This window comes from Podarcis filfolensis, assembly GCF_964270895.1.
Source record: "Podarcis filfolensis genome assembly, chromosome: 16".
Lineage (NCBI taxonomy): Eukaryota > Metazoa > Chordata > Lepidosauria > Squamata > Lacertidae > Podarcis > Podarcis filfolensis.
In genome coordinates, this window is record NC_139620.1 from 9,997,723 (window position 1) to 10,024,263 (window position 26,541).

General features: G+C 48.8%; 1 protein-coding gene across 2 annotated transcripts in view; it reads right to left on the bottom strand.

Annotated features, from left to right (window-relative positions):
• Positions 1 to 1,012: 1,012 nt before the first annotated feature.
• ASH1L (ASH1 like histone lysine methyltransferase) overlaps positions 1,013 to 26,541 on the bottom strand; it is a 73,967-nt gene continuing 48,438 nt past the window's right edge. Inside the window, exons 8-28 of one of the 2 annotated variants that reach the window (XM_083590929.1) lie at positions 23,896 to 23,969; positions 20,635 to 20,680; positions 20,269 to 20,377; positions 18,827 to 19,033; positions 18,563 to 18,709; positions 17,632 to 17,740; positions 16,640 to 16,801; positions 15,357 to 15,451; positions 13,552 to 13,709; positions 12,823 to 12,975; positions 11,929 to 11,983; positions 11,661 to 11,793; positions 10,896 to 11,144; positions 9,996 to 10,082; positions 9,618 to 9,708; positions 8,224 to 8,362; positions 6,797 to 6,969; positions 4,554 to 4,720; positions 3,847 to 3,887; positions 2,091 to 2,395; positions 1,013 to 1,269 (exon numbers count right to left, since the gene is read on the bottom strand). In XM_083590929.1, coding sequence (XP_083447055.1) covers positions 1,178 to 1,269; positions 2,091 to 2,395; positions 3,847 to 3,887; positions 4,554 to 4,720; positions 6,797 to 6,969; positions 8,224 to 8,362; positions 9,618 to 9,708; positions 9,996 to 10,082; positions 10,896 to 11,144; positions 11,661 to 11,793; positions 11,929 to 11,983; positions 12,823 to 12,975; positions 13,552 to 13,709; positions 15,357 to 15,451; positions 16,640 to 16,801; positions 17,632 to 17,740; positions 18,563 to 18,709; positions 18,827 to 19,033; positions 20,269 to 20,377; positions 20,635 to 20,680; positions 23,896 to 23,969 — 2,792 coding nt within the window. In that variant the 3' untranslated portion in view covers positions 1,013 to 1,177. Of the gene's footprint in view, positions 1,270 to 2,090; positions 2,396 to 3,846; positions 3,888 to 4,553; positions 4,721 to 6,792; positions 6,970 to 8,223; positions 8,363 to 9,617; positions 9,709 to 9,995; positions 10,083 to 10,895; positions 11,145 to 11,660; positions 11,794 to 11,928; positions 11,984 to 12,822; positions 12,976 to 13,551; positions 13,710 to 15,356; positions 15,452 to 16,639; positions 16,802 to 17,631; positions 17,741 to 18,562; positions 18,710 to 18,826; positions 19,034 to 20,268; positions 20,378 to 20,634; positions 20,681 to 23,895; positions 23,970 to 26,541 lie in introns of both variants that reach the window. The other variant, XM_083590928.1, reaches the window with a different exon arrangement.

Sequence of the window (26,541 nt, forward strand, 5' to 3'; positions counted from 1 at the left end):
TAAAAAAAAAAAGAAACACAAAGAGTAGTGTTAATCAGTGGATAATAGTCTACGGTTTCACAACAAATACGCGCTCAGAAAATACTGCTTGACGGTTCGTGTAGTGAAAGGTTGGTTTTTGTTTGCCTTTTGTCGTTTTGACAGTTTTCTTTTTTTTTTTGTCTTTGAAAGTTTTCACAATGCACTGGACACACAAGAACCACAGCTTATTTAATTTTTTTCTTTTTTCTTATATATATATATATTTATATATATATTTATATATAAAACCCAACCAAAAACACTAAAACGAAAAATAAGCAAAACAGGGGGACTTGGCTTTATAAAAAATCTTCTGCAGCAAAATAAAAAGGGGGGGGGAGGGATAGAGAGAGAAATTAAAACCACCGTTGTTCTCCTTGACCGCCCACCCCCACCCCGAGGTGCAGAACGCAGAACCAAGTGCTTTCATTTCAAGTCCGTGGCCTCCGTGGCGATGGGGCGCTTTCCACGCAGAATGTCCGACAGCCCCCCTCACGCTCAGAGCGCCACACTTCCTCTGTTGCATCTTGCGCAAAATCAAAGATCTTGCCCCCCTCCCTGTATCTTCAGCCCTTCAGGGGCCGGACACTTCCTCACGCCGTCACCTCCGCCCTCCCAAACAACTTCCGAAATCAGACTGTTGAGCCAGCTGAAGGAGAAACGATGTGGGTTCCTTCGGAAAGAGCGTGGTTCCAAACCGTTTCACCAACCCCCCCCCCCACCTTGTACACCCCCCTTTCCCCTCCCCCTGGCGCAGGGACACTGGGGTGGGGAGGGTGGAGGGGAATAAGTTAAACTAAAATTTGACCATCTTGGACAAAGAACCACAAGGTGTGTTTTCTTCCTTAGTACCTCAACATTGAGAACAAGGCACGCCCAACACCACACACATTGTTAAGACCACTGCCAGGCAGGCCGCGGGTGAGGGGGCAGGGTGGCGCGCCTGCCCAACCGTTTCTTCTAAGTGCTACAGAACCGTGGGGGGGGGGGGTTGTGTGTGTGTGTGTGTGTCAGTTTCCTCTTGCCCGCCTGACGCCCTCAACGCACACTGCAGAGGCACAGGAAGGCGGTAAAGCCTCGCCCGTCCAAGTCCGTCTCACGCACAATCCGACGGCGGAAAACTCCAGGCCGCAGCCTCTGTCCCCGGGGCACAGCGTCACTTCCGAAAGCTGCTCTCGGGAAGAACCAGAGTGCGGCGCCGCAGCTTCCTCCCCGAACCTTCCTCTAGCAGGTACGTGACGTCAATGGCTGGAAGAGACACACACACACCAAAGAAAAATAACAGTGTGGACTTAAGAGAGCAAACGCTCTTGGAACCCAAAAAAGATGCTTTGCTACTTGGTAAAGAACCTCAGACCCAGAGGGCAGACGCCTCTCTCCCTCAGGCCATGCCCCCCACCAGCCTTGCTCTGTACCACAGAGGACCTTAAGCAACACCCTAGTGGTCCGGGGCCCTAAGGAAGCTAGATTAGCCTCAACCAGAGCCAGGGCCTTTTCAGCACTGGCTCCGGCCTGGTGGAACGCTCTGTCTCATGAGACCAGGGTCCTGCGGGATCTGATTTCTTTCCGCAGGGCCTGTAAGACAGAGTTCTCCTGCCTGGCCTTTGGCTTAGAATCAATTTGATTCCCTCCCCCCTCTTTCTATTTTCCTGTCTCCTCCTGTGAAGAGGCTGCATCTTAATGTTTTAATGTATTTTAATCTTGTTTTTTAAGTTGTATTTTAATCAACTTATTTTTATTATTGGTTGTTAGCCGCCCTGAGCCCGGTCTTGGCTGGGGAGGGCGGGGTATAAATATAACAACAACAACAACAACAACAACTACTACTACTACTACTACTACTACTACTACTACTACTACTACTACCACCACCACCACCACTACCACTACTACCAGCTGGGCTAGCTTTTGGTGTGATGATTATCTGGGCTGCTTTACTCAAGCTGCCCCACTCCCAAAAAAGTTGGGAGCTACACATTACTAACAATCCTCAAACTTTAAAAGAGGTTTCTGGCGAGGGGAATGGCGGGGGGGGGGAGAAGAAGGGGGGCTGCGCTCTCGCCTCTTACCATTTTTCCCTGGGATTTTCTCTAGGAGGGTGAGGAGGATGAGGTTGAGCCTCTCTCGCTGCATATGCCTGCGTTCCTCCGGGGTGCAGGGCCGCCTGGGGACGGGGCTGCTCTCCTCCACATTTTTCTCCACCTCGCCACTCTCCTGGGGAGGCGCCTCTTTCTCTGGCTCCTCCAGGCTGGGCGCCGGCTCGCTGGGAGCCTGGTCCTGACTCACGATCACGTCTTCCATGAGCGGCAGGGGGTCCTCCTCTTGGCTCAGGTCTTTGTTCTGGGGCTTGGAACGGTCAGACTTCCAAGATGACCTGAGAAAGGAGATGTCAGCCACATGTCAGGGGGAGAACCTTCCAACATGGTCCTCCCTCTCTCTCTCACACACACACATGGGAGGGATGCACACTGCTGCTGCAGCTTGCAGTCCTGTGCTGAGGGCTCCCTGTCCTTCCTCTCTAGATCTCTGAAAGCGTCATGTTTGGGAGGCAATCCCCCCGCCGCATACCCCCAGTCTTCCTACGTAAGAGGTCACAGAATCCAATTGAGAATGTACCTTTAAAAGGCACTGCACAGAAATGAAGCGGCAGAATTCTGGGCTGCACTACTTCAGGCTGTGAGCAGTGTGTGTCTCAGTAGTACAGTGGTACCTCGGATTAAGAACTTAATTCGTTCTGGAGGTCTGTTCTTAACCTGAGGTACTATTTTAGCTAATGGGGCCTCCCGCTGCTGCTGCTGCTGCACCACCGTCGCGCGATTTCTGTTCTCATCCTGAAGCAAAGTTCTTAACCTGAGGTACTATTTCTGGGTTAGTGGAGTCTGTAACCTGAAGCGTCTGTAACCCGAGGTACCACTGTATAGCACTCTGGGCTTTGCATAGAAAACACTCCAAGTTCAAACCCCAATGGCATCTCCAGGTGGGGCTGGGAGAGACCCCTGTGTGAAACCTGGCAGGGCCACCGCCAGTCCTTGTGGACAATGCCAGGCTACAGGAGTCAATGGTCTCTCTGTAAGGTGGCAGCTGCTCCTCAGAGGAACACCACACTGGGGAGCGGGCCTTGGAGGAACGAACACACACGAACACACACACACATAGACACTGGGCAGATGTGTCACTTCTGTTCCATTTGGAGCAGTGATTTTTCCCCCCAGACCTCTGAGAGCGGCTGCCTCACTACTGCTCTGGGGTTGTTTTTTTAATTTGCTCAAGAGCAGAGCAAACATCCTTTAAACAAGTATAGTGAAAACACCTTCTTTTGCTTGCCGTCAACTTGCTGCCAAACATCCTTTTTAGACAGGGCACAACCAGAAGTGTGAAGAGTGTGTACAGGAAACTGCTGACCCTGAGTTCTGGGAGTTGTGAGAATCCTGGGTTACGGCATGCCTCACTTTATTACCACCATCCTATCAGCTTTGCAAGGGGTGGGGATTGAGGGACAAAGCCCCTCTTTCTATGATCCTGTCCCTGAACTGCCCAGAGTCATCTCTACTGAGGGAGCACCACACTCCACTTGCATGCTGCCTCAGCTTTCTGCTAGCGGCCTTGCAGGATGCCTTCTCTGTACTGCTTAAGTGTCGCAGGCAAGCTAGGCTGCTCTTGCTCCCATCCTGTCTAACTCAAAGGAAGGCAAGGAAAGTGCCATTTGTGCTGCAGGTAAGCAACTGAGAGCAAGAGCTCCAAAAAGGTCTCTGCAGAAGCACCCACCAGACTGAAGGCCCTAAAAAAAAGAAAAAAAAGGAGCCAAAAGAAGCTAAAGCGACTCACCTGCCTCCATTCCTCTTGTAGTTGTCTGGTACATAATGAGGCTGCAATGGAGGAGTAAAAGAGAACCAAGTGAAAGTTCAGAGGAGGCTTAATGCTGTAAACGCAGAGAAATAGCACCTGCTTTGTTTGCAGAAGGTCCCAGGTTCAAATCCCCGGGTAGGGCAAGGAAAGACTCCCTGTCTGAAACCCTGGAGACCTGCCGTCAGTCAGTGTCAACACAGCTGAACCAATCATCTGACATGGCAGAAGGCAGATTCCCATGCTCCTTTTTAATTCCATCCTATATATTCAGCAGCATGAGAGTTCTTTTACTTGAAGCTCAGTGGGAAAGTACGTGGAATTGAACAGCAGGGTGGGGAGGGGGGAAGAATGTGATTATGCTATAATGCAGGTGCTTATCAATGTACAGCTTGGAAGAGCCTCCCACTCTGCCACTGCTGCAAAGGAAATCAGATCTGAAGTCAAAGGAAATCAGGTCTGAATTCATCCAGGAGATGGCAGCTTCCTGCAAAGGGTGGCAACTTAAGAGAGATGCTCTGATTGGAGTTGCCTTTGGCTTAACCTTATTATTCCACCCTTGTGTCCGTAGGAACAACCGGTTTGTGGTTACTGATGTTCGCTTGTAACAAATTAAACGAAAGCAGAGTTTTAGCATGTGGGTTAGGATTCCCCTTGATGCCAGAGAGAGAAGTTGTGGAGCCGCTCACCGAGAAGTCTCTTTTCGGCGTCATCCTTTTGGGGAAGTGGTCGAAGGCGTAGGACTTGGTGCAGACTGGGTAGCGGTTCCGGTGGATCTTGTAGAAAAGGTGGGCTGACTTGTCGAGGCGGTAGTCGCAGATGTAGATGTCCTGCTCCTTCACCCCCTTTGGCCTTCCTGTAGGGAGTTTTGGCACAGCAAGAATATCAGGTGAGGCAGCCTGCCAAGAATCAAAATAAGCACGACTAGGGAGCTTAGCTGTTCCAAATTCCTCCTGGCAGGGCTGGAGAGGGTTTTTTAAAAACTAAAGGAACTTGCCACCCTCGCAAAACTGCAGGATATTGTCTTTTTAATCCTTGTTACTGTAACTTTCCCTGGACGGAAGCAAATGTTTGTTCCCGCATTTAAAAAGAAAAACAACTCCTTTATTCTTACCTCCAAATCAAGGTTTAGCATGTGGAAGTGGTTAAGAATTTGGGGGCAACCTTCTGGTTTTCAGCACAATTCGCTTTCAGGTTAGCCACATCCGAGGGCAGGTAATTCTGCTCTGTGTGTCTGCCTGGTGAGTAGCTAAAACTGGCTCACTTAACCCTCAGCACATAGACGCAGCAAGGACTGCCTGCCTCCTGCAGATGCTGGCGGCCAGGCTAAAGCAGTGAACCTTGCACAGATACACGTATGGAAGGGCCACAGCTCAGTTGCAGAGCATCTGCTATGCATGCAGAAGGTCCCAGATTGCAATCCCTGGCATCTCCAGGTAGGGCTGAGAGAGACTTTTGCCTGAATCCCTGGAGAGCTGCTGATGCTGCCAGTCAACGTGTAGACAGCGCTGAGTAAGATGCAGAAAGGAATGACTCGGCATGAGGCAGCTTTCTGTGGTCTGTGTTCTACAGGGAACGGGAGTTAAGCGTGTGCTGTTGGAGGAGACCAAAAGGGTCTGCATGGCCCAGCAGCCAGTTTTCTACAGAGGCCCAAGTTGACGCTCCTGGGAAGACCACAGGCAGAGCTTGAAGGCAACAGACTGTGTCAGGGGTCGGTAAGGCTTACTGGGCATGGGCCAGACCACTCCAGCGGAGATCCTTTGTGAGCTGGACTGGCGCAGTGCGACGCTGGAAATCGCGTCTGCGCATGTCTGCGGCGCCGGAAATCACTTCTACGCATGCCCAGATGCCGGAAATCGCTTCTGCGCATGTCTGCAGCACTGGAAATTGCTTCTGTGCATGCCCAGACACCGGAAATTGCACTTGCGCAGAAGCGATTTCCGCCGTCTGGGCATGCACAGAAGCGATTTCCGGAGCTGCAGAAGGAAGTCCCCACGCCGTGCTACGCCGGTTTAGCGCAGCGCACTGGGACTCACCAAGCAGGCAGCTCGGTTCGGGACGGCTCATGGGCCGTTAAGCGACCCTCATGGGCTGCTTCTGGCCCATGGGCCTTACGTTGCCGACCTCTGGGCTGTGTCCTCCACCCCCTCTTCTCAGCAACTGGCGTTCAGCGATTCCATTCAATCATCACAGCTATAAGCAGCTGTTGACAGAAGCTTCACAGAGGTCTACCAGCCATCTTATTTTAATGTCACCTGAGAGCCACGATCCATCATCAGGTATGGTGGCAGAACCACTGAAATTAATGGGCATGAACAGCTTTTGCTCCACTAATTTCAGTGATCCTCCTGGGAATTTTAGGCGGATGCCACCTGTTTGGTCCGGAATCCTCCTTCGTTGGCCGTTACCGTCAAGAGTGATTTAAACGGGTGACTCTCCGGAGCTCGAAGCAGCAGGGAAAGAAAAACACTTCTCTATATTCATTTGCTCTACACTATGCATAATTTTATAAACCTCTGATGGTGCCTCCTCCCTGACCGTTAAAAAAAAAAATGCTTTGGATTTCCTTGTGAGGAAGATGCTTATCCTCATCTTTTCTTTGTTGTTCCCTAATCTCCGGGTTGTGGGTCAAGCCCCATACTGCGCAAAAAGATTCCTGCACTGCAGAGGGTTGGACTTGATGACTCTTAATGGTTCTATTATTCTATGGTTTGCACTTTTCCCAGCTCTACCATCTCCTTTTTAGACAGGGCACAACCAGAACTGTGAAGAGTGTGTACAGGCTGCCGAACGGGTATTTCAGGGCTCAAACAGGAGCCTTTACCTATTTACACCTGGCACTGTGCGCTGGGGAGCACAACAGCTTGGGATTATAGGTCCCCCTGGAGAGAAAAATCAAGGTGGCTCCAGGCCGCCGGGACCATTGACTTGCCTTTGCAATAGGTGTAGAGATCCAGGACGCAGCAGGTGCCCACCACGGCCTCCAAAGGGATGATCTCGTACAGCGGTACCCGGAACAGCTCGTTGTGGTAGAACTTCCGGGACGGGGAGTGGTGCGTTTCATGCGGACGGAAATAATGGTGGCCGAAGGCAAACCGTTCCTCCCTGATATAAGGAGGAAAAAAAGGAAGGAGGTGTTTCCATTGGAGCTGAGATGATGGACCCAACGGACCCACACGCTTCCTCCTCCTCCTCCTCCTCCTCCTCCTCCTCCTCCTCCTCCTCTACAGAATTTGCTCCCTTTTGCTAGGCTGACAGCCACAAGCCCTGGGATTCTGACACAACAGGTGAGCTGAGAGGAGAGGTGGTTTGGATGCTGACGATGGAGCACTGACTCATGAGAGCCCCAGCCAGACCCAAGGTGACCTCAGGGAGGGAGCTTGGCTTTTATTCCTCTCCCTCCTGGTTGCCTGCAAATGAATCTGTGTTTACGGAGGAGCTTAATACGATCGCTGTTAAATATAATTAAGTTTTAAGTGTGTACTCATTGCCAGGCCTCAACTAGAAGCTGGGAATTGATCATTGCCATGCGGAAAAACACAATTTTACAGCAGAGATTTGGCAGGCACCCTCCTTTTCAGCTTTTAGGCATCTCTCAAAGATGTTTTTATGCTGACTGATTTAGACAGCTGTCGAAATTTTCTTGATTAGCCATTCATTTTAATTATTTGGCTTTTATGGCATTTTATGCTTTTCCGAACTTGTATAGATTGTTGTACATGCACCATAATATTTTGTGTAACTTGGTAGCATATACATATATATATATATGGGGGCATATGTACATAAATATATATTATAAAAAACAAATATATTCATGGGTGATGAGTGCTGAGGTTCAGATCAGCCAAGCCTAAGATTGAAGATAAAGATCTGAACTGCAGCCATTTCTCAGTGCAGTAAGAGCACACTAGTGGAGGAGCATGACGACATCCTGTGAAGCTCTCATTGGTCTCTGGAGACAGGGCTTAGCTGAACCTCCTGTCTGCATTGGACACATCCGCCAAAGGAGGAGAATGATGTCACCAAATGAATGATGTCCTCCAACCCTCCAGGTCTTGCTGGCTTACAACTGCAGCTGGCTATTCTTGTTGGGGATCATGGGAGTCCAGCAACATTTGGTGTGTGTGTGTTATAGGTTACCCACCTCTTTAGTTTTCTCACCACAGGAAAAGAGGTGGGAAAATCTTACGGCTTCATGAACTGCCACCACCTGCTACTTTCACGCAAGGGAGGGATGGGGATGGGAAAATTCTCCGATGACACGTTTTTGATGGGAGTCCAATGTGGCTGGTCTCCCACCAAAGGTCAGTGAGATCGAGCTCTGCTTTTTTAAAGCAAGGTGGGGCTGGAACTTACTTCTCGTTCTTCCAGAGCTTTTCAATACGGAAGATGTCGAGTCTCTCTCTGTTGATGTGGGAGAGCAGGCGGTACGACTGCCGGACAGGGTGGCCGTCCGGGGTCCTTCGGCTGTCTCTCATCAGGTACACGCAGTCACCTGTTGATGGGGTGGAGAAGGGCGTATCAGAGCGGCTTTCTCATACCCCAGCAGGGTGGATTTACAGAAGCCTAACAAACTGAGTGGTGGTAGCAGAGGTGGCTCAGCAGTTGCAAGCATGGGCTGCGTGCAAAAAGAACTGCCAGGTTCCATGAAATGGCGTCTCCAGCTAGGAAGCCGGCTGGATCAGACCAAGCCTCTGTCCAGTCTAGCATCCCGTTTTCTTTAGTGGCTAACTAGGAGCCCACAAAGCAGGGGTTTAAGGGCAATGGGTCTCCCCTGTTTGGTTTGAACAATTAAGCATTCAGAGACCTCCTGACAATGAACACGGATGGCCCATTTAGTCTTAGTGGCTAAGAGCTGTTGAGTGGAGCGGTCTCCCTCAGGAGGTTGAGGACTCTCCTTCCTTGGAGGTTTTTAAGCAGAGGTCAGATGGCCATCTGTCATGGATGCTTTAGTTGAGATTCCTGCAATGCATGGGGCCGGACAATATGGGGTCTCTTCTGACGCTACAATTCTGAGATTCTAATACCATGACTTTTCCATAAAAGCTGCCTAATTCCCTTCCTCCTACCCAACTACCACCACAGAGCCCCGATTTCTGAGGCTGAGGAAACAACCTGGAGAGCTGCTGCCAGTCGGACCAGGTGGCCCCAGTGCTTAGGTGGCCCAAGATTTCTAACTCGCTTAATGTCTCACCTTTAATTTTGATACCCTCAATCAGTGAGCAAGGCAGGCTCAAGCACCTTGACAAACAGCAGTCGCGAGAGAGGGGATGGATGTCCCAAAGGACCTTCTCGGCTGCCTCTTAATTAATCCAAATCCCCAGAATCAGTCCTTTTGTGTTTGAGGTAGTCCCTGGAGGGGAGGGGGCACCAGGCACTCTATGCTATACTGTGAACTGTATGAAACACCTAGAAATCTTCAGCCGCGACTCCAATCCTCAGTAATATGGATAGGATTAAGTATCTGTTGTCTGGTTCGGACTAGTCTGTAATGTTCAACGCAGCTAAATTTGGAGAGAAAGCTGCTAAACTTAGAACAAGCTATGTGACTGCCCTTGAGATTTAAGGTTCCCGTTTTATGTAAGCTTTATTCATTGTATAGGTCAAGTTTTTATCTTTATGTAATTTTTTAATGTATAGTTTATGTTCCTGTGCTTCTGCTTGGCTACAACCTGTGTTTTGGCTGCCTTCTTAAAAACTTTGAATACTATGAATTTCCCTCCCGCCCCCCAGGAAGTCAACACACCCACCTTGACGTAGCAACAGATCGTCCCGTAACAGACAGATGAAGTAAACGCAGCCAGGCTGGGCGTAATGAGGTCGGGGAATCATAGGAACCTCCTGCGAGAAAGAAAAAGGCAAAAGGCGTTGACACGTCTTGTCATCCTGACTATGTTTAGAAACCAAGATGAACGCAGACGCAGCACTAATAAAGCCTGCACCCTCCATGGAACCCTGGGGACCGTGGTTTTGTGAAGAACATTTGAACGCTGAAAGGCTACAATTCTCAGGCTTCCTTAGAGGAGAAAGCCGCTGAAACAGCCTGGCTGTGTAAAAAATAAAGGGGCCAATGGCGTGAGGGTTTCAAAGTCACCCTGCCCAGTTCTGGGCAAGCGAAGGTGGCTTACCCTATCCACTGTGCGAGGTTCACACTGCTCACACAAGTAGTGTTCGACGTCAGAGTTCACCCCCATACAGTCACAGTGCTGCCAGACCTACAGGAGAAAACAGACACATCAGAAAGTGCGGGAAAGGAGATCCACCCCAAAGCATCAGAAGAGGAGTTTTATTTATTTTAAAGCATTTCTGAACAGTTTAAGATTTTTTAACTCAAATAATGCAGCCTAAAAACAATGTAACAGCATCTTAAAAACAGAGATTATCAGGGATGGATAAGGCTCTCTGCCTGAGAGGCCTGAGAGTCAATGTCAAGCAGAGTAGAAAATACTGACTCATATGTACCAGTGGTCTGACTAATTCTATTATTATTATTATTATTATTATTATTATTATTATTATTATTATTATTATGTGCCGCCCTTCACCCGTAGATCTCAGGGTGGTTTCACAACATAAAATTACAATATAAAAACCACAAAATTCATAGTAAAGGTAAGACCATCAACAAACCAATAATGCTCCCTCGCACCACACATTTAAAAGGGCATCGGATGTCAATTAGCCAAAGGCCTGGTGGAAGAGGAAATTTCTACCTGGAGCCTAAAGGTGCCAGTCAAACCTCCCTGGGAAGAGTGTTCCATGAACAGGGAGCCACCCTCCAGCCCTCTTGTGAAGGAGGCACATGAAGAAGGGCCTCAGGGGGCGCACCTCTGTTCTAATAGGTTCAGATTCCTCTGGCCCACCAATACCAGGCTGCTATAGAGGAGGGAATCCAGCCATTGGTCTGGACCTTGCCTTTTGACAGAACAGGGCCAGATATAGGGGCTACTTGTGAGCAGACGTTTCTCATCTGCAGCAAGAACGCAGCCCCGTCTTGTGAGGGAGAGGAGCGCACAACCTGCCCTCACCATGCACTTGTCGCACTGGATCATGAGCCCTTCGTCCTTGTACAAGCCACAGATGCAGCGGATCACGTCCTCGTCCTTCTCGTGCCCGCTCTCCTTCTCGCACATGGAGGTCTCGCTGCTGTCCGCCTCGCTCGCCGTCTCTCCGACGATCTCATCGATCTGGGCAGCTGCCTCGTGGCGGGCGTTGTAGTAGGCCTTCCTCAGCCGGCAGACGTCCCGCCCAATCGGGGATTTCCTGCCGTAGTACTTCTGAGCAGGAGGCAAAAGTCCAGAAACTCAGAGCCTTTCCCAGCCCCACTGAAATGCCCTTTCTGCTTCAATCTTTGCTGCCATAAAACTCTGACATAGGCGCCCTCTGCCCCGGTCCCATCACCTTCTCCTTCCTACCCACTAGTCCCTCCCAGCTTGGTTCATTTTCTTCCAGCACAAGGAACAAGTGGGCACTGCAACGGAACATTACAGCATATCCCCAAGACGCAAGGGCAGTGGCTTCTGATTCAAGACTCCGTCCAGCCTCAAATGGGAGTCATATAAGTTCACTGGGGTTAGGTGGGGGGCAGGTCTCAGGAATGGTGTGGTGGAAAGGAAAAAGGACACCTCTCCTCCTCTGCCACTCCCCTGAGGCCCTTCCTCTACTGTGTTATTTGGTGTCGCAAGGCCTCCAGCCCAAAACTTGAGCATTTCAGAGGCAATTGTATCGAAGGCAATTAATGACCCTCTGCTAGAACCAAGTGCCTTCCTCTGCCAACACAACAGCAAACTCACTTCAGTGTTGCGGAAGACCTTCAGCATGTCGCCATCAAAAGCTTCCACAGTTTTGTAGTAGCCTGTCAAGATCTGCTTCTCGATGGTGGTGAGATCAAGGGGGTCGGAGATCTTCTCATAGTAATCTGCGTTTCTAAGCCAGGCGGGGGGGTGGGGTGGAAATGTGCAAGGTTACTGATAAGCCCGTATTTGAGGAATGACATGAAACCTATTTTGTAAAATGACAGATTCTCCACCACTCCCCCTTCGGAGAATGCTAAAAACCTACTTTTTCTTCGGGGGAAGATTCAGCAAAGGAGTTGCTAGCAGCTGTCTGGAGGAATCTGTAACGGAAGCAGAGGGATGCAGAGCAGTTGTCAGAGGGGTTTTACAGTATGGTTGGTCTTGGGTAGTTTTTGGGGTGGGTGGGTGTTATTTGGCAGGAGAAATTATGAGGAACTATATGTGGGAAAGAAACACATGCCCCTTAGTCCCTGACTTGCCTAAGTCACAGCTACATCACAAGCTGAAATTAAGAGGCAATGCAATTTACAGTTTCTTTAAATAGGCCCTTGTGGCAAGTGCTGTTCAAGTTCATGCCCTTCTTGTGGGCTCAGGTGGGGCCACGGCAAGATAGATGGGCCTTTTGGTCTGATCCAGCAGGCTGGCTCTTCTGGTGTTCTGATGAATTTCCTCCACCTGCTGTGTACTCCCTTCCCCCCTCCCTCAAATTCTGTCCACTACTTCTAGAGCTACAGCCCCTTCTGCTACAGCTCTTTACAATTCAAGACTAAGGAGGTGGGAGCAGCATGTGTATCAAACACTTGACAGTCCTCATGGGTGACGGACGGAGAGACAGAGGCTGGCCACCCCACAGCAAATGCTGCAAAAGTGTATGGGAAGCTGCCTAATACAGGATCAGACCACTGGGTCCACCTCATTCAGTGTCACTGTTGACACTGGCTGGGCAGCAGTTTTGCAGCTTTTCAGACCAGGGTCCTTCCCAGCCCCATCTGAAGATGCCAGGGATGCAAAGTAGCTCCTGCTCTCACCCATGAGCCACTCCTCACTGAACCCCTGAAATCCTACACTCAAGCTCTCCTCCCTCTGGAAACCCAGCAACACAGGATTGTGGAGCCTGTCAAACAATCAGCTCCTGCCTCTGGCCCTCGGCAGCCATTACCTTTGTACGAGATGATCCCGTCGCAGATCTCCTTGAAGATTTGCGCGAGGCGTGCGGCCCGCGCCACTTCGATGTTCTCCTCGGCCGCAGCCAGCCGCCGTGTCCGCACTGAGCGGGCAGTCTGCAGGGCAGAGAACTGTGTCATGAAGACATCTGAAAAAGAGAGGGGAGGAAGAGGCGCATCTTTAGTCGAAGCCCACAGGAACACAGGAAGCAACCAGCCCAATTAGTTTGGTTTTGTCCGTGCTGACAGGCAGCAGCTCCCCAGGGTTTCCGTCTCTCTCAACCCTACTGGGAGGCAGCTAACAAGAGAACCTGGGACTTCCTGATCTGCTACTGAGCTACCTTCCCACTTCCTCTCCGCTGAACAACATGTATGTCTGAGGGACTTAAAAACCGGCAACTCTCATTGTACAGAGCGGGGGCTTTGCATATATCATGCCACTGCTGCTGGATATAAAATTTTAGTTGAATGCAACACAAAGCGTAAAATGCGGTCAGGGCACTGCTTGTCCAATTGCCTGGGGCAAGGCAGAATCGCTTTTAGGTAACTAGGAAAAGGAGGTTCAAGTTTGGTTCATTAGGTCACAAATATCTGAGACAGACAGGATGGCAACTTTTTGCAAGACTGATTTGAGAAAGGTTAAGGTCCACGGAATGCTTATTGCTTATCCAGGAGACACCAAGAAAGGCTGGGAGATTCACACCAGTTGCAACAGGGGCACTGACCAGATTTTATATTGCCATCATCCCGGCACATCCCATTCCAGCGGGTGTATAACGAGGCGGACTGAAGGTTGTCGCTGGCATGCTTGACCTCCTCTTGCTTCTGCCGGATCTTCTCCCAATTGCGCACCAAGAAAACATGATGCTTCAGCACAAAATTCCTTGGGGAAGCACAAATAAAGATGAGGGATGTGGAAGAGAAGAGGTGGGGGCTGAACTAAAAGGCTTCCTTTGCCTTCCGAGGTTGGCTGCTGCGGGATATTTGCAGCACATCGTCACAGCATAGTAGTGAGAGATCCCTGCCCTAAGGTGTTGGAATCTACATGAGATCAGAATGGGAAGAGGAGGAGGAGGAGGAAGGGTCAGGAATAGAGACCAAGTAGGGGAAGCATCAGACAGATGCCAGGGAGGCACAGGTTAAAAGCAAGGGTTGGGCCATTTCTGTAGAAAGGCTCGACTCAGACCTACCAATCCATGATTCGTTCTGATCATGATTTGGAACACATAATCACAGCCTGAGCATCTTAATAAAGCCATGATTTAGACCTGCTTGTCTGCTTCCATTTCCCTAGCCATTCAGCTTTTATATAATGCAGCTGGCTCTGGGGAGGCTGCAACGAGTCTGCGGTTTGTCAATTCTAACATCTCAACAAACCACTTTTTTAAAAAATCCTTATTGGCCAGCTGTTTGCAAACCATGGTTTAGAACATTGTGCAAAGTCATAGCTAAAGCCTTCTCAATTGTGGGATGGCATGAAGTGTGAATAATTTCACACAGCTGCTTGTTAAGTATTGCTCATCATGTATTATGTACTATTGTGCATTACCTGATATCACACAGTACTGATTATTATCAGCAATAATTATGAAATTATATATACAGGTTTTTATAGAGAGAGAGGGAGAGAGAATACTGCATGCATATTATTTTTGCATTGTATTTGCAAACAGTCTGCATCTGTACTGGGACTATCTTAACTGTTCTTATATATGGAATTGTTTTTAAATGTTTGCACCGCTTTCAATACATGGAACTGTTTCAATTTGTTTTTACAATTTTCTTGTTTTACGGTGGTAACTATTTCATTTGTTTTACAAGTGAGCACTTTATTGCTGTAACCTGCCCTGGGACCTTATGAGACCTGCTGAAACCATTTTTGTTTGGGCAAGTCTAAATGTGGATGATGATGTGTTTCAATCTCTTTTTAGTTTACTGCTGATGCTAATAGTTTTCTAAATGTTTTTATTGATAATTTATTGTTTTTACTTTATTGTTTTTATTGATAATTTATTGTTTTTAATATTTCCTGTAAATCACTTACAAGGTATCATTACAATCAAGTGGTATATACATTTTGTTTTTTACAAAAATGATAAAGTGTGGGTAAAAAAAATCTAATAAATGAAGTTGCTTATGCTATTATGTTGCAAACCATCCTGTGGTAGTTTCATAGAATTTCAGAGTTGGAAAGGACTCTAATGATAGGCTCTTCTTACTTTCTGATGACAAAAGGCAAGGCAGAAATTTCTTAAATCAAAATGAAATAAACTGAGCCAAAATGCAGCTTTGGGGAAGATCTAGCTCAGGCTTCCTCAACCTCGGCCCTCCAGATGTTTTGAGACTACAATTCCCATCATCACTGATCACTGGTCCTGCTAGCTAGGGATCATGGGAGTTGTAGGCCAAAAACATCTGGAGGGCCAAGGTTGAGGAACCCTGATCTAGCTCATGCCCCCTGAGCCCAAAGTAGGGGGGAGGGAAACTTGTTGGAAAGAGACAAGGGAATGGAGCTTCCCTTCTTCCTCACCTTTCCCTGTTGGACATGGGCTTCATTTGGAGCTGCGGTGTCAGCCGAGTCGGGGTACTTGAGCTTTCACTGGGCTCCTCAGGAACATGACCCTTCTGTAAAACAAAACAAACCCTTCTTGAGAAGAGAATCCAAGAACAAAGAAAGCCAACTGCGAAAAGACAGTGGTTAGAATCCTGAACTTGGGTCGGGCAGGTTCAAATTCCTACTCAGTGTATAGCTGAGCTGCCCAACACAGGCAAGATTATTTCCCTTTCAGGGCTTAAATGTTTATAATAAAGAAGGGAGGGGAGGGTGGAAGTTAAGGTAAGTACATGAAGCAAGAGGGGGCCCCCACTTTGTTCCTCTCATTCAAAACCATTATTGGAACGGGCATGTCCATGCTGTTCCCTCATTACCAACAGGAGGTTGATTTGGGTCTGGGTGGATAAGCATGCAGAACAGGAAGCACGTGTTATATGCGCATCCCATCCCACTCTCATTTTGTAAAATCTGAAAGAGTTGCTGAAATGGGGATCACATTCATGGTGGACAGAAGCATCCCAGCGGTGAGGAAGAGAGACCCCCTACTGTGGTCAACATTAACATGAGTGAAGAGATGTCGCGGAAGGGGGAGCACAAGTCCCCCCCCCCAGAGAGTATCAAGTTCCCTGTTCCTGCATGATTATATCAGGGTGGTCCAATGCCCTCAAGCCTCTTTTGGAGGTCATCCACAACGTTTGATGCTTCCCAAGTCCTCATACTACCTTTCCAAAGCCAGGTAACTGAGGCACTGGGCTTCAGGAAGGAGGTGTGAGGGCACAGACAGGGTCCTAGAGACCTCCCTCCTCCTTCCCAAAGCCAAGTGCAGTGTTTACCCAGCTTCGGGAAGGCAGCATGAGGGCTGGGGAGGGGGCACCGAATTCTGGGCTTGCTCTCTCCTGCCCTTTGAACCCGACAAGGCAGAGTGCGGCCCATGGGTTCCATGTCACAAGTACTCTTGAGGCACACTTGGTATGGAAAGTTGGGCCGCCCTGCGTTAGATCGTTGCCACAAGTAGCAACCAGATTTATTGAAATAAAAGTCAAACAAACTGAGCACATGAAGTGGTCCTGCACTAGATGAGACCACTGCTACCCACTATGCTTTTTAAAACAGAGATGTCGGGCATTGAACCTGGCGCCTTCTGCACGCCAAATACGAGCTTTCAACCACGCTCACCCCCTCTGACCCAAGCGGCAACTGTAGGCATGGAGTGTGGCAAATGCCCCCCCCCATCTGCCTCCTGCTCTGTGCACACTCACCCTCTTCTTCAACTTGTGCTTGGATTTCCTCTTCTCTTTGGACCGGCTCGGCCTCCTCTGGGCAGTGACGGGCTGGTTGGTTTTGCTCAGGAGGCCGTTCACGCGCTGGCTCTTGCCCCCAATGATCCCTCTGCACTTCTCAAAGCCGCATTTGCAGAGTTGCTTGGAAGAGAAAGGAGACAACACCCACCTTGAAACACGCCCCCTCGGCAAAGCTTGCAACCCAGGCCAATAGGACCCATCAACAACTCCTGCCTGCTCATACAGTCCCATCCATTGTATGAATGGGCTTGTTGGCGCCTCTGTGTTTCTGCCTCCTTTTTTCTGGCCTCCTTTTTTGTGATGACTACTCTGTTTACTGTGCTGGAGCTGCTGTCTCAATTTGGCAACCTGAGTAGATCTATCCTTCACGCATGGAGGATAGTGTATGTGGGGATCTCATGGCCACTGTCCTGTGAGCTAAGACCCCGTTACTGTGTTCAAATAAGAGGCATGTATTATGGTGCTAGGTGTGCTTAATTTCCTGGGCTTTTGGCCTGCCCACTCTGCATATGGGCAAACTGGGGCTCCTTCTCTCAGGTGAGAAGCTTTATGCTGTTGCTGCTGCTGGGCGAGCACCTCTGCCTCACCTTTGCCCTTCCCCGACTCCACCCTACTGCTTGCTCCTGGCAGGGCGACAGTAGCAGATGTTAGGGCCAACGGTGGGGTCAAGCTGGGTATCTAGGGTGTCTACATCTGCCTAAATGAGGTGTCTTGGTATACTGGCTGCTATAATTTGAGGGGCCCTTTTTAGGCAAGCGCCCCATGAAAGTCTGCAGGGTGCTGCGCTGTTATTAACAGAATTTCCCAGGTGATCAAAGTGATCTCACGGGGCATCTCATACATTTGCGCCTCCAACTTGTACCAATAAGGAGGGACTAGCCAAAAGACTTAAAAATGCAGCCATGCTCTTCTCCCCCAGGCCTTTCTGGGAGTGATGATGCAACCCTCACCTGCTTTTCCACATTGAAGGAGTGGAAGTTGTAATCGTAAGTCAGCTCGGTGCCGGCAGGCATATCCTTCAATGCATAGAGCCCAATCCTGTAGACACCGTTGACGGACCTGCAGGCGGAAAGGGAAGAGGATGTGCTTGCAACTCTGGACAGGGCAGGAAGGCACAACAGCAGTCTCAGCACTGCCTAGGTCCTGGAAGCGTATTCTACCGCAATTGGAAACCAATGTCTCTCTCCCCCCCCCACCAAAAAAACCCGGTGCTCCAGGAAAGGAGTGGAATTGTGGCTCAGTCCGCTTGTAACCATGGCTTCCCTGGGTCTGACAGAGCAGCGGGCATCAGATCTTAAAAAGTTACACAGCTGTTCTTAAGATGACCAGCTGGAATGGGAGATGGTGTCCATCTACACCAGGGGTTGGCAAGGTTTACCTTGCCTGGGCCGGTTCACTCCAGCGGAGATCCCTCCGTGGGCTGGATTGTGAGCGCCACCCCCCCCATGATTTCTGGCATCTGCGTAGATACGATTTCTGGCACCGGTTTAGTGCAGCGCGCGGGGACTCGCCAAGAGGGCGGCTTGGTTCAGGGGTGGCTTGGGGGCTGGTTAAACGACCCCCATGGGCCGCTTATGGGCCCTAGGTTGCCTACCCCTGGTCTACACCCTCTAAACTGGTTGACAGCTCTACTCAGAACTGGGGCAGAGAGTGAGGCAGGGGAGAAAGAAGAGGGACCCCAACCTTCAGGCAGACACTGTTCTTTTAGGGTTCTGTGTGCAGCACTTTAAAATAAACCAAGTACTGTACACACGGATGCACACACCTAGGGACTGGACACAAGCGTAGGCCATCAGTTTTATAAAGGTACTAAAAGGCTCCGTTGTTGCCATAGCAAAAGCAATGAAAACTAGCAAGGCGACCCCCTCTGGAAGCTCTTACCATTTCTGCATCTCACAGTTTGGGTTGCAGCTGTGGTTGATGAAGCGCGCCTCGTTGCCCATGCGATAGCTGTCAATCACCATCCCGCTGTCGAGGTTGAGGCAATAGTGATCGCTGTGGTTGTGGTACTGCTCGATCATCCGGTTCCTAAAGAACAACGTGGGACAGTGCAGCTGGTGAAATACTCCCCGTCCTCTTGCTCTTCTGAACAAGGGCTGTGCCACAAACACTTCTCCTCCACCCACCGCATTGCCCACGGCTTACCTGAACTCCTGCTCGCTGACCACTTCTCCCAAGTACTCGATGATGAACTGCCCAGCTTTCAGGGGCTCTTTTGTGCGGATGCCCCAGCCTTTCTCCTCGGCCCGGAAGCGCTCCAAGCACTGCACCCACTCATGCCTCTGGATCCGCTGGTTGCAGCACTGCTCCCCGCAGGGGCAGGTGTTGGGGGAGCACTCAGCGAAGATCATCCTGAAAGCAGAGGGAGGGCAGGCTGGCATGTCAGCGCGGGCGCAGGGAAACATCAGGAACATCGGGGCCGCCTTTCCGACAAACCTTGAGGCTCATTTTCAGGGTTTATTTAAAAAACCGTTTTTATCCACGCTCCCTTCCAACTAGCTCAGCGCCGTACATATGGCTCTCTGCTGCCCACATTTCCCTAACAACAACTCTGCGAGGTAGGTTATGCAGCCCTGCGTAGGGAAGTTTTTGATGTGTGGTGTTTTACTGTGGTTTTATGATTTTTTGGAAATTATAAAACCCAATCAGATGGGTGTCATAAAAATAATAAATAAGTAGTAGTAGTAGTAGTAATAGTAGTAGTAGTAAAACTGCATTCAAACAAAACCCTGACAATTAGCCATGGCCAGGTATGGAGTTTTGTATCCAACTGAAAAATGTTCCCAGCTTAAATTAATGGACTTAAATTCAAATTCAAATATCTTTAATACGGTCAGTGACCAGGAAGTAATTTATAAAAATATGACATTAAAAGTAGTATTGTGCTACAAATAACAGTAGAAATATGGCCAATTCACAGATTTGGTGCTTATATTTATGACCAGGTTTCGACTTTTAAAGTTTTAAAATTCAATTCAGGTGTCGCTACTGTTTATTATCGTTCCTTCGATGTTTACAATTTGAACTCCGTTGTTGACGTCATTGCTCGTCTTATTCTTGTTGCAATGTAACAGTACTTTGCCACGGACCTGTTAATTTCGGGCTCTTTGTCAGCTAAGAGGTGTCTGATATAGGTATCGTCTGTACTACGAGGTATTTTCCTCAGAATCGGTTTGATCAGCTCTTTTCTTGAGTCTCGATATAATGGGCAGTATAAGATGACATGCCCAATGGTTTCGATTTCGTTGCTGTTACAGGGGCATAATCTTTGTTCGATCGGTATTTTATTGTATCTTCCCTCTAGAAGAGCTGAAGGGAGAGCGTTAAATTAAGCCTGCCCGTTAATCTCAATGATTCTACTGTGAGTAGGACTTAGCAGTGTGTAAGTTAAGGCTGAAGTGAGGGCTTGGATACCCAGGGCTTTTTATGTAGGGCCCTGAAGTCTGAAAATAGTGCACCCAATGCATGCTGGCTGTCTCACCTTGCTATTTGTGAGAAGAAGGTCTCTTAATTTCCAGTGATTCTGTGTGTGCACACGGACATGTCTTCGGTTGCAGCATTAATTATGTTGTGGCCCTGCAACTCACCTGTTCAAGCAGTCATCCAAACAGCCGTTTCTGTTGCCATCCTCGGCCTTCTTGCAGTTGCAGGTCGTGGCCTCGTAGCCAGAAAGAGGCTTCACATCCACATAGACGTCTGCAGAGCGAAAGGAGGAGTGAAAAGTATCTATCAACTTCTGAAACAGAGCTCCTCCCAGTCTACAAACCTCTCTCCCGGCTCGCCCACCCCGTTGACCTCAGTCCATAGAGAAAAGAGTAAAAGGCGGCAGCCTAGGAGCGGGGCTACTGCCAGGAGGTCAAAGAGGGTGCGGTCAAGTGGAGATAAAAGGCTGGCAAGGCTCCACAATTGAGGAAACCATAAAACCAGGGCTATATAAACACAAAGCTACTTACTAGAACGGATTTTTTTATAAAGCGGGACGTCTGGCTTTTTATACAACTGGAAAGAAAAGAAATAAGTGTTCTTTATCGCTTTGCAAGACAACAGCAGAATAAAAATTTGCATTTTTCCCAGAAAGGAAGGTTTGATTTACGCCTGACAGAGCCTAATGAAGAAAAGCCTTTGTTACAAGAGCACCAGAGGACGGTTTTGATCTTATTTTTTGGTTTTTTTAAAACGTAAACATTTATTGGCCTGGATCCAAAAAGCCACGAGGGGAAGGAGAACATTTCTTAGCGCTGTTCAGTGTGCTACACTTGTGATGGAAAACAGAAGATACAAAGATGTGGCACATAGAATCCAGGGGGCCATTAAGATGATGTTGAAAAGGGCATGTGAGAACATCTTGGCTACGAGTCCTGGAAGACATGCTCCCTGCCTGGCAGGCCTTTTCCACCAGGCCTGGGAGGGGAGAGCCCTGGCTGACTCCAGCTACAAAAAGCTGAGACTGCAGAGGAGACTCTTGAGCTGGGGTGTTTTCTGGGGTGTTGCTGTTGCAGAGAGAGATGTTGCTGTTCTTCTTTTATATCTTTATTTTAGATCTTGTTGTGATTCACATGGAAAACATTAAGTTTGTGCATTTTAAAAACGTTTTATTTATTGCTTATGACCACTTTCGTTATGTCGTAGTCATGAATTTTTTTCATGTTGTAAGCTGCCTTGAACATGGTTTGAACTGTGGAAAGGCGATCTACAAATAAAATTATGTATGTGCAAAGTTTTGCACAATACATTGCGCAGGTGGAAGAGCTTCTCTGGGTTGTCATCGTTTTTCTGGCAATGCACAGAGGCAGCCCTTCTATGAACATAGGCAACTGCCTTACACAGTGGAACCTTGGTTCTCAAACTTAATCCATTCCGGGAGTCCGTTTGACTCCCAAAACCATTAAAAAACCAAGGCATGGCTTCCAATTGGCTGCGGGAGCTTCCTGCACTCAAGCAGAAGCTGTGTTGGACATTCGGCTTCCAAAAAACGTTTGCAAACAGGAACACTTACTTCTGGGTTTGCGGCATTTGGGAGCTGATTTGTTTGGGAGCCAAGCCATTTGAGTACCAAGGTACCACTGTACTGAGTTAGACCACCGGGTCCATCTAGGACACTGACTGGCAGCAGCTCCCCAAGGTTTCAAGCAGCCGTACCTGGAGATGCCGGGATTCTGAATGCTCCCCCATGAGCTACGGGAGTGGAACAGACTTTAATCCCAACTGAAGAGGATCTTTGGACCCAAGCCACAATGTTCATTTCCCCTTTTTAATGGTAGGGCTCCCCAATCCAAGAGAGCAACCAGCTCTATACTAACTTCAGTTTCAGAAATGTTGCATGACCAGGTGGTCCCAGAGTGTCCACGGGGCTCCCAAAGCCTCGCAGCTTTGTCTATATGGGGAAGACTTTCTCACAACCCTAGTATAAAGCACCTCTGGAGCAGTTCAGCAAAAAAATAGACAGACGCTTATACTCGTTTCGAGCGCCATATCAAACAATCCAACAAATATGCAGCTTCTTGACTAAAATCAGCACTGCCTATTTTGGGGCAAAGGCATCATTCCCTCTCAAAAAGAAGAAGCAGAATCCAAAACCAGTTTTGTCAGAGACAGACGTGCTTGGAACCAGGTACTATCTGCTCCTTTCGACAATACTTAAAGACGCCTGTAGATCTCATTATGGAGTTTCCCCGCAACATGTTAGGAATGTGAAATGAGGAAATGTAAACTGTAAACTGTGCAAGCTTTGCAATTAGTAAAAAAATATATATTTTTAGAGAGGGGGCTGAATCACTGAACAGAATGGGGTGGGTGGGAACAATTCCTTGTTTCTATAGCATATTGCTAAATAAAGTGGGCAACGGGAAAAAGCAGATGCTTAATTATAACACACATTGTCCCTTCTGGACTGCATACATACAGCCCAGTACATGGAATCCTGGGAACTGCAGTTTACTCCAAGCTAAAATCCCCAGCACCCTCAACAAACTACAGTTCTTGGTATTCTTTGTGGGGGAGAGCCATGTGCTTTCAAATGCACGGGGTGTGTACGCAGCCCTGCATTTCAAAGTGTTGCACACCCGCTAATCCTCAGTAATCCTAAAAATAGTCCTCAAAGGAAAGCTGGTGTTATTAACCCCACCATGCAGGTGTGGAGCCCAGTGGGAGAGGGCAGGGCTGGATGGAACCCTGAGCTGGAGCGCTGCTTTTCATTTAGTAGTAATGCTGAGGTATGCTTCTCAGTGCATCACCATTTTAGGATTAATAATGTGCATCAGCATTATTATGTATAAATCAAAAGTGAAAATGTGAAAGTGGGTCCCATGTTGCAGGTTGTGAGTCCAAGGTGGGTCTTGGGTTTAGGCCAGGCTTCCTCAACCTCAGCCCTCCAGATGTTTTTGGCCTACAACTCCCATGATCCCTAGCTAGCAGGACCAGTGGACAGGGATGCTGGGAATTGTAGTCTCAAAACATCTGGAGGGCCGAGGTTGAGGAAGCCTGGTTTAGGCCCACTGAAGTCCACTGATCTGGAGTAAGAGCAGAGGCTAGGCAAAATCCCACTGCAAAACCTCTGGTGGAAACCTTTTGTCAGAAGGAACGCCACCCTATTTTTAGCCTAGCCCATGGACGAATGAGGGAGCTCTTTGGAAAGAACGCAAGGCGGGCTATTCAGTGAGTTCCTTCTGACCCCCAAACATCAGCTTCTAATTGGAATAATAATAATAACAATAATAATAACAATAACAAAAATAAACCAAACCTCTACTCTCTTTGCTCGGGACTGGGTCCAAGAAAAATAAGGCCTGAAATTTTTCAGCACTGCTGGCAGAACATCTGAATTCTCCAGAGGCGTGTCAAAAAAACAACACAAGATCCCAGAAGCAGAAGCAGGCAGGCACTATCAGAATAAGAGTCCCCGGTAGGATTAAGGGTGGACGCTTTCTGAGAAGCAAAACTGCTGCTAGTTTGAAAGCAGCGCTCTCTCTCTCTGTGTATGTGTGTGCAGGCGAAGAAGGATGGAGGGAGGCAATGGAAATTGTCTGCATTAAATATATATTCAAGGATTCCCACCCACCCAGCCTCCTCCCTCAGCTGCAACATCAGCAAAAGACTCCTGAATGCACAGCTAGTATCAGTGCAGCAGCAGCAGCAGAAACCATTTGATTCTTCTCAAGCATCTTGGAATGCAGCCTTGGAAGGATGTGACTTTAAAAAAAAAGATAGTCCCCTACCTGATTATGTTTCCACTGCCAAAGAATGTCATAAGGCAACTGGAAGTCTATTCGCTTTTGGCGTAGGTATTTCCCTGCAGTGGGGGGAGGGAAGAAGAAATACAAAAGTCATGCATTTATTCTCTCCTAAACACACGCACCATGAACAGAGCTTGACTGGCAGAAGCAGACCAAAGACGTCTTGGCGACTGAGGCAGAAAATACGAAGGTCCCTGCCACACATACTAATTAACCAGGTGTAAAATGCACCAGTGAAGTTCGTCCTGGTGCAGCTCTTAATTGAAATGAAGAGGAACAGTGGGAGAATGGAACGGCCCTGGCTGGATCAGACCACGGGACCACCTGCTTCAGCATCCTCCCTCACACAGTGACCTACCAGACGCCTCTGGGAAAGCGCAGGGCATCAAGGCAACAGTCCTCTCCTGTCCCTTAAAGGTAAAGGTAAAGGGACCCCTGACCATTAGGTCCAGTCGTGGCCGACTCTGGGGTTGCGGCGCTCATCTCGCTTTATTGGCCGAGGGAGCCGGCGTACAGCTTCCGGGTCATGTGGTCAGCATGACTAAGCCGCTTCTGGCGAACCAGAGCAGTGCACGGAAACGCCGTTTACCTTCCTGCCGGAGTGGTACCTATTTATCTACTTGCACTCTGACGTGCTTTCAAACTGCTAGGTGGGCAGGAGCAGGGACAGAGCAACGGGAGCTCACCCCGTCGCGGGGATTCGAACCGCCCACCTTCTGATCGGCAAGTCCTAGGCTCTGTGGTTTAACCCACAGCGCCGCCCGCGTCCCTCCTGTCCCTTAGCCAATGGCTATTCAGATATGGTGGGGCTGTCTCTGAATGTGGATGCTTTTTTAGCCCTGGTGACAAATGGCCACCGATAAGCCTATCCCTGTGGATTTTTATAATCCTTTGCAAGGACCCATGTACTCAGAAGAACAGCCCAGCTAGCAGCCCAGGGGGGGGTGCATTCTCCATCTCTGCAGTTTTCCCTATTCCACCTTTTCAATTTAAGTGGGGAGCCATTGCTATCTCTGTCAGCAGCCAAGTCTATACATCAATGTCAATAAGCACTTTTCCCCTGTGGGGTTTGCTGGGGAACCCTAAAGAACAGGCACTATATGTGAGAGAAGGGAAGACAAAGTTCTCCCTTTGCCTTGTGCAGTTTTGTAAAGCTCTAATTGTAGGGCTGGGGAACCTGCAGCCCTCCAAGATGCTGATGGGCCAACAATTCCCATCGTCCCTGGGCCACTGGACCTGCTAGCTGGCACGGATGGGAACTGGAGTCCATAAATGTCTAGAGGACCACAAGTTCCTCAGCCCTACTCTATCATGTCCTTTCTGCAGCCATCTTCCCCCTAAAGTATATGTGGGGACCTTTGGCTGTCCTGATGTTGCTGAACTACAACTCTCAACATTCTTGGCCATGCATACGAAGGCTGATGGGAGTTGTAGCTTAGCAACATCTGGAGGGCAGGAGGATATCCACACCTGCTTCTAAACTAGACAGAACAACATCACAACAGCACTGAGAGTTAGTTTTCCACAGAGCTGATCTTCTTCTATGGCCCATGCTGGCTTCTTACAGACCAAGGTGCCGTTTTGTGAGCAGCTGAGCCCTGGACTGAGAACCAGCATCCACATTCCTGCAGGCTGAGCAAATGCACTTTGTTCAGCAATGACTGGGCTATGAGCAGCCATCTCGCAATCTAAGACCTGGAGAGCGTGCTCCACTGTTCCAGCCCACGTTTCCAGAGGCTGCTTGCCAGAAAGTGGCACTTGAACTGAAAGCTCGCAAAGCCAGGGAAAATAATATGATGCACTGTATTGATCAGACAAGACCGGAGGCCCGACCCGTAGTTATTTATAACAAGCCTGGCAGATACAGAGACTTCATGCCGCCCGGGTGCCACTATCCTTTCCCCGCTGTCCCTGAAGAGAGCTCTGAAAGTTGCAGAGACGCTATCCTGAACTGGGAAGGCTTAGGCCATGGGTAGGCAAACTAAGGCCCGGGGGGCCGGATCCAGCCCAATCCTTCTAAATCCAGCCTGCGGATGGTCCGGAAATCAGCATGTTTTTACATGAGTATGATGCGTTCTTTTATTTAAAATGCACCTCTGGGGTTATTTGTGGGGCCTGCCTGGTGTTTTTATATGAGTAGACTGTGTGCTTTTATTTAAAATGGGTTATTTGTGGGGCATAGGAATTCATTCATATTTTTTTTTCAAAATACAGTCCGGCCCCCCACAAGGTCTGAGGGACAGTGGACCGGCCCCCTGCTGAAAAAGTTTGCTGACCCCTGGTAGGCTGTGCTCAACACTGCTGTGTCTGGTTCCAGGCACCACAGCTCAAGGATACTGGCAAGCTGGAAGGTGTGCAGAGGAGGGCGACCGAGGATGATAAGATATGGAAAACATTCTAAGGAATGGTTGAGTTGAGTTCATTTAGGCTGGAGACGAGAAGGCTGAGAGGTGACATGATAGTCATTTTCAAATATCTGAAAGGCTGTCACACAGAAGATGGAGCAAGCTTGTATTCTGCTGTTCCAGAAGGTAGGACCCAAACCAATGGATTCAAATGTCCTGAAAGGAGATTCTGATGGTAAGAGCTGCTCAACAGTGGAACTGACTACCTCTGAAGGTGGTGGAG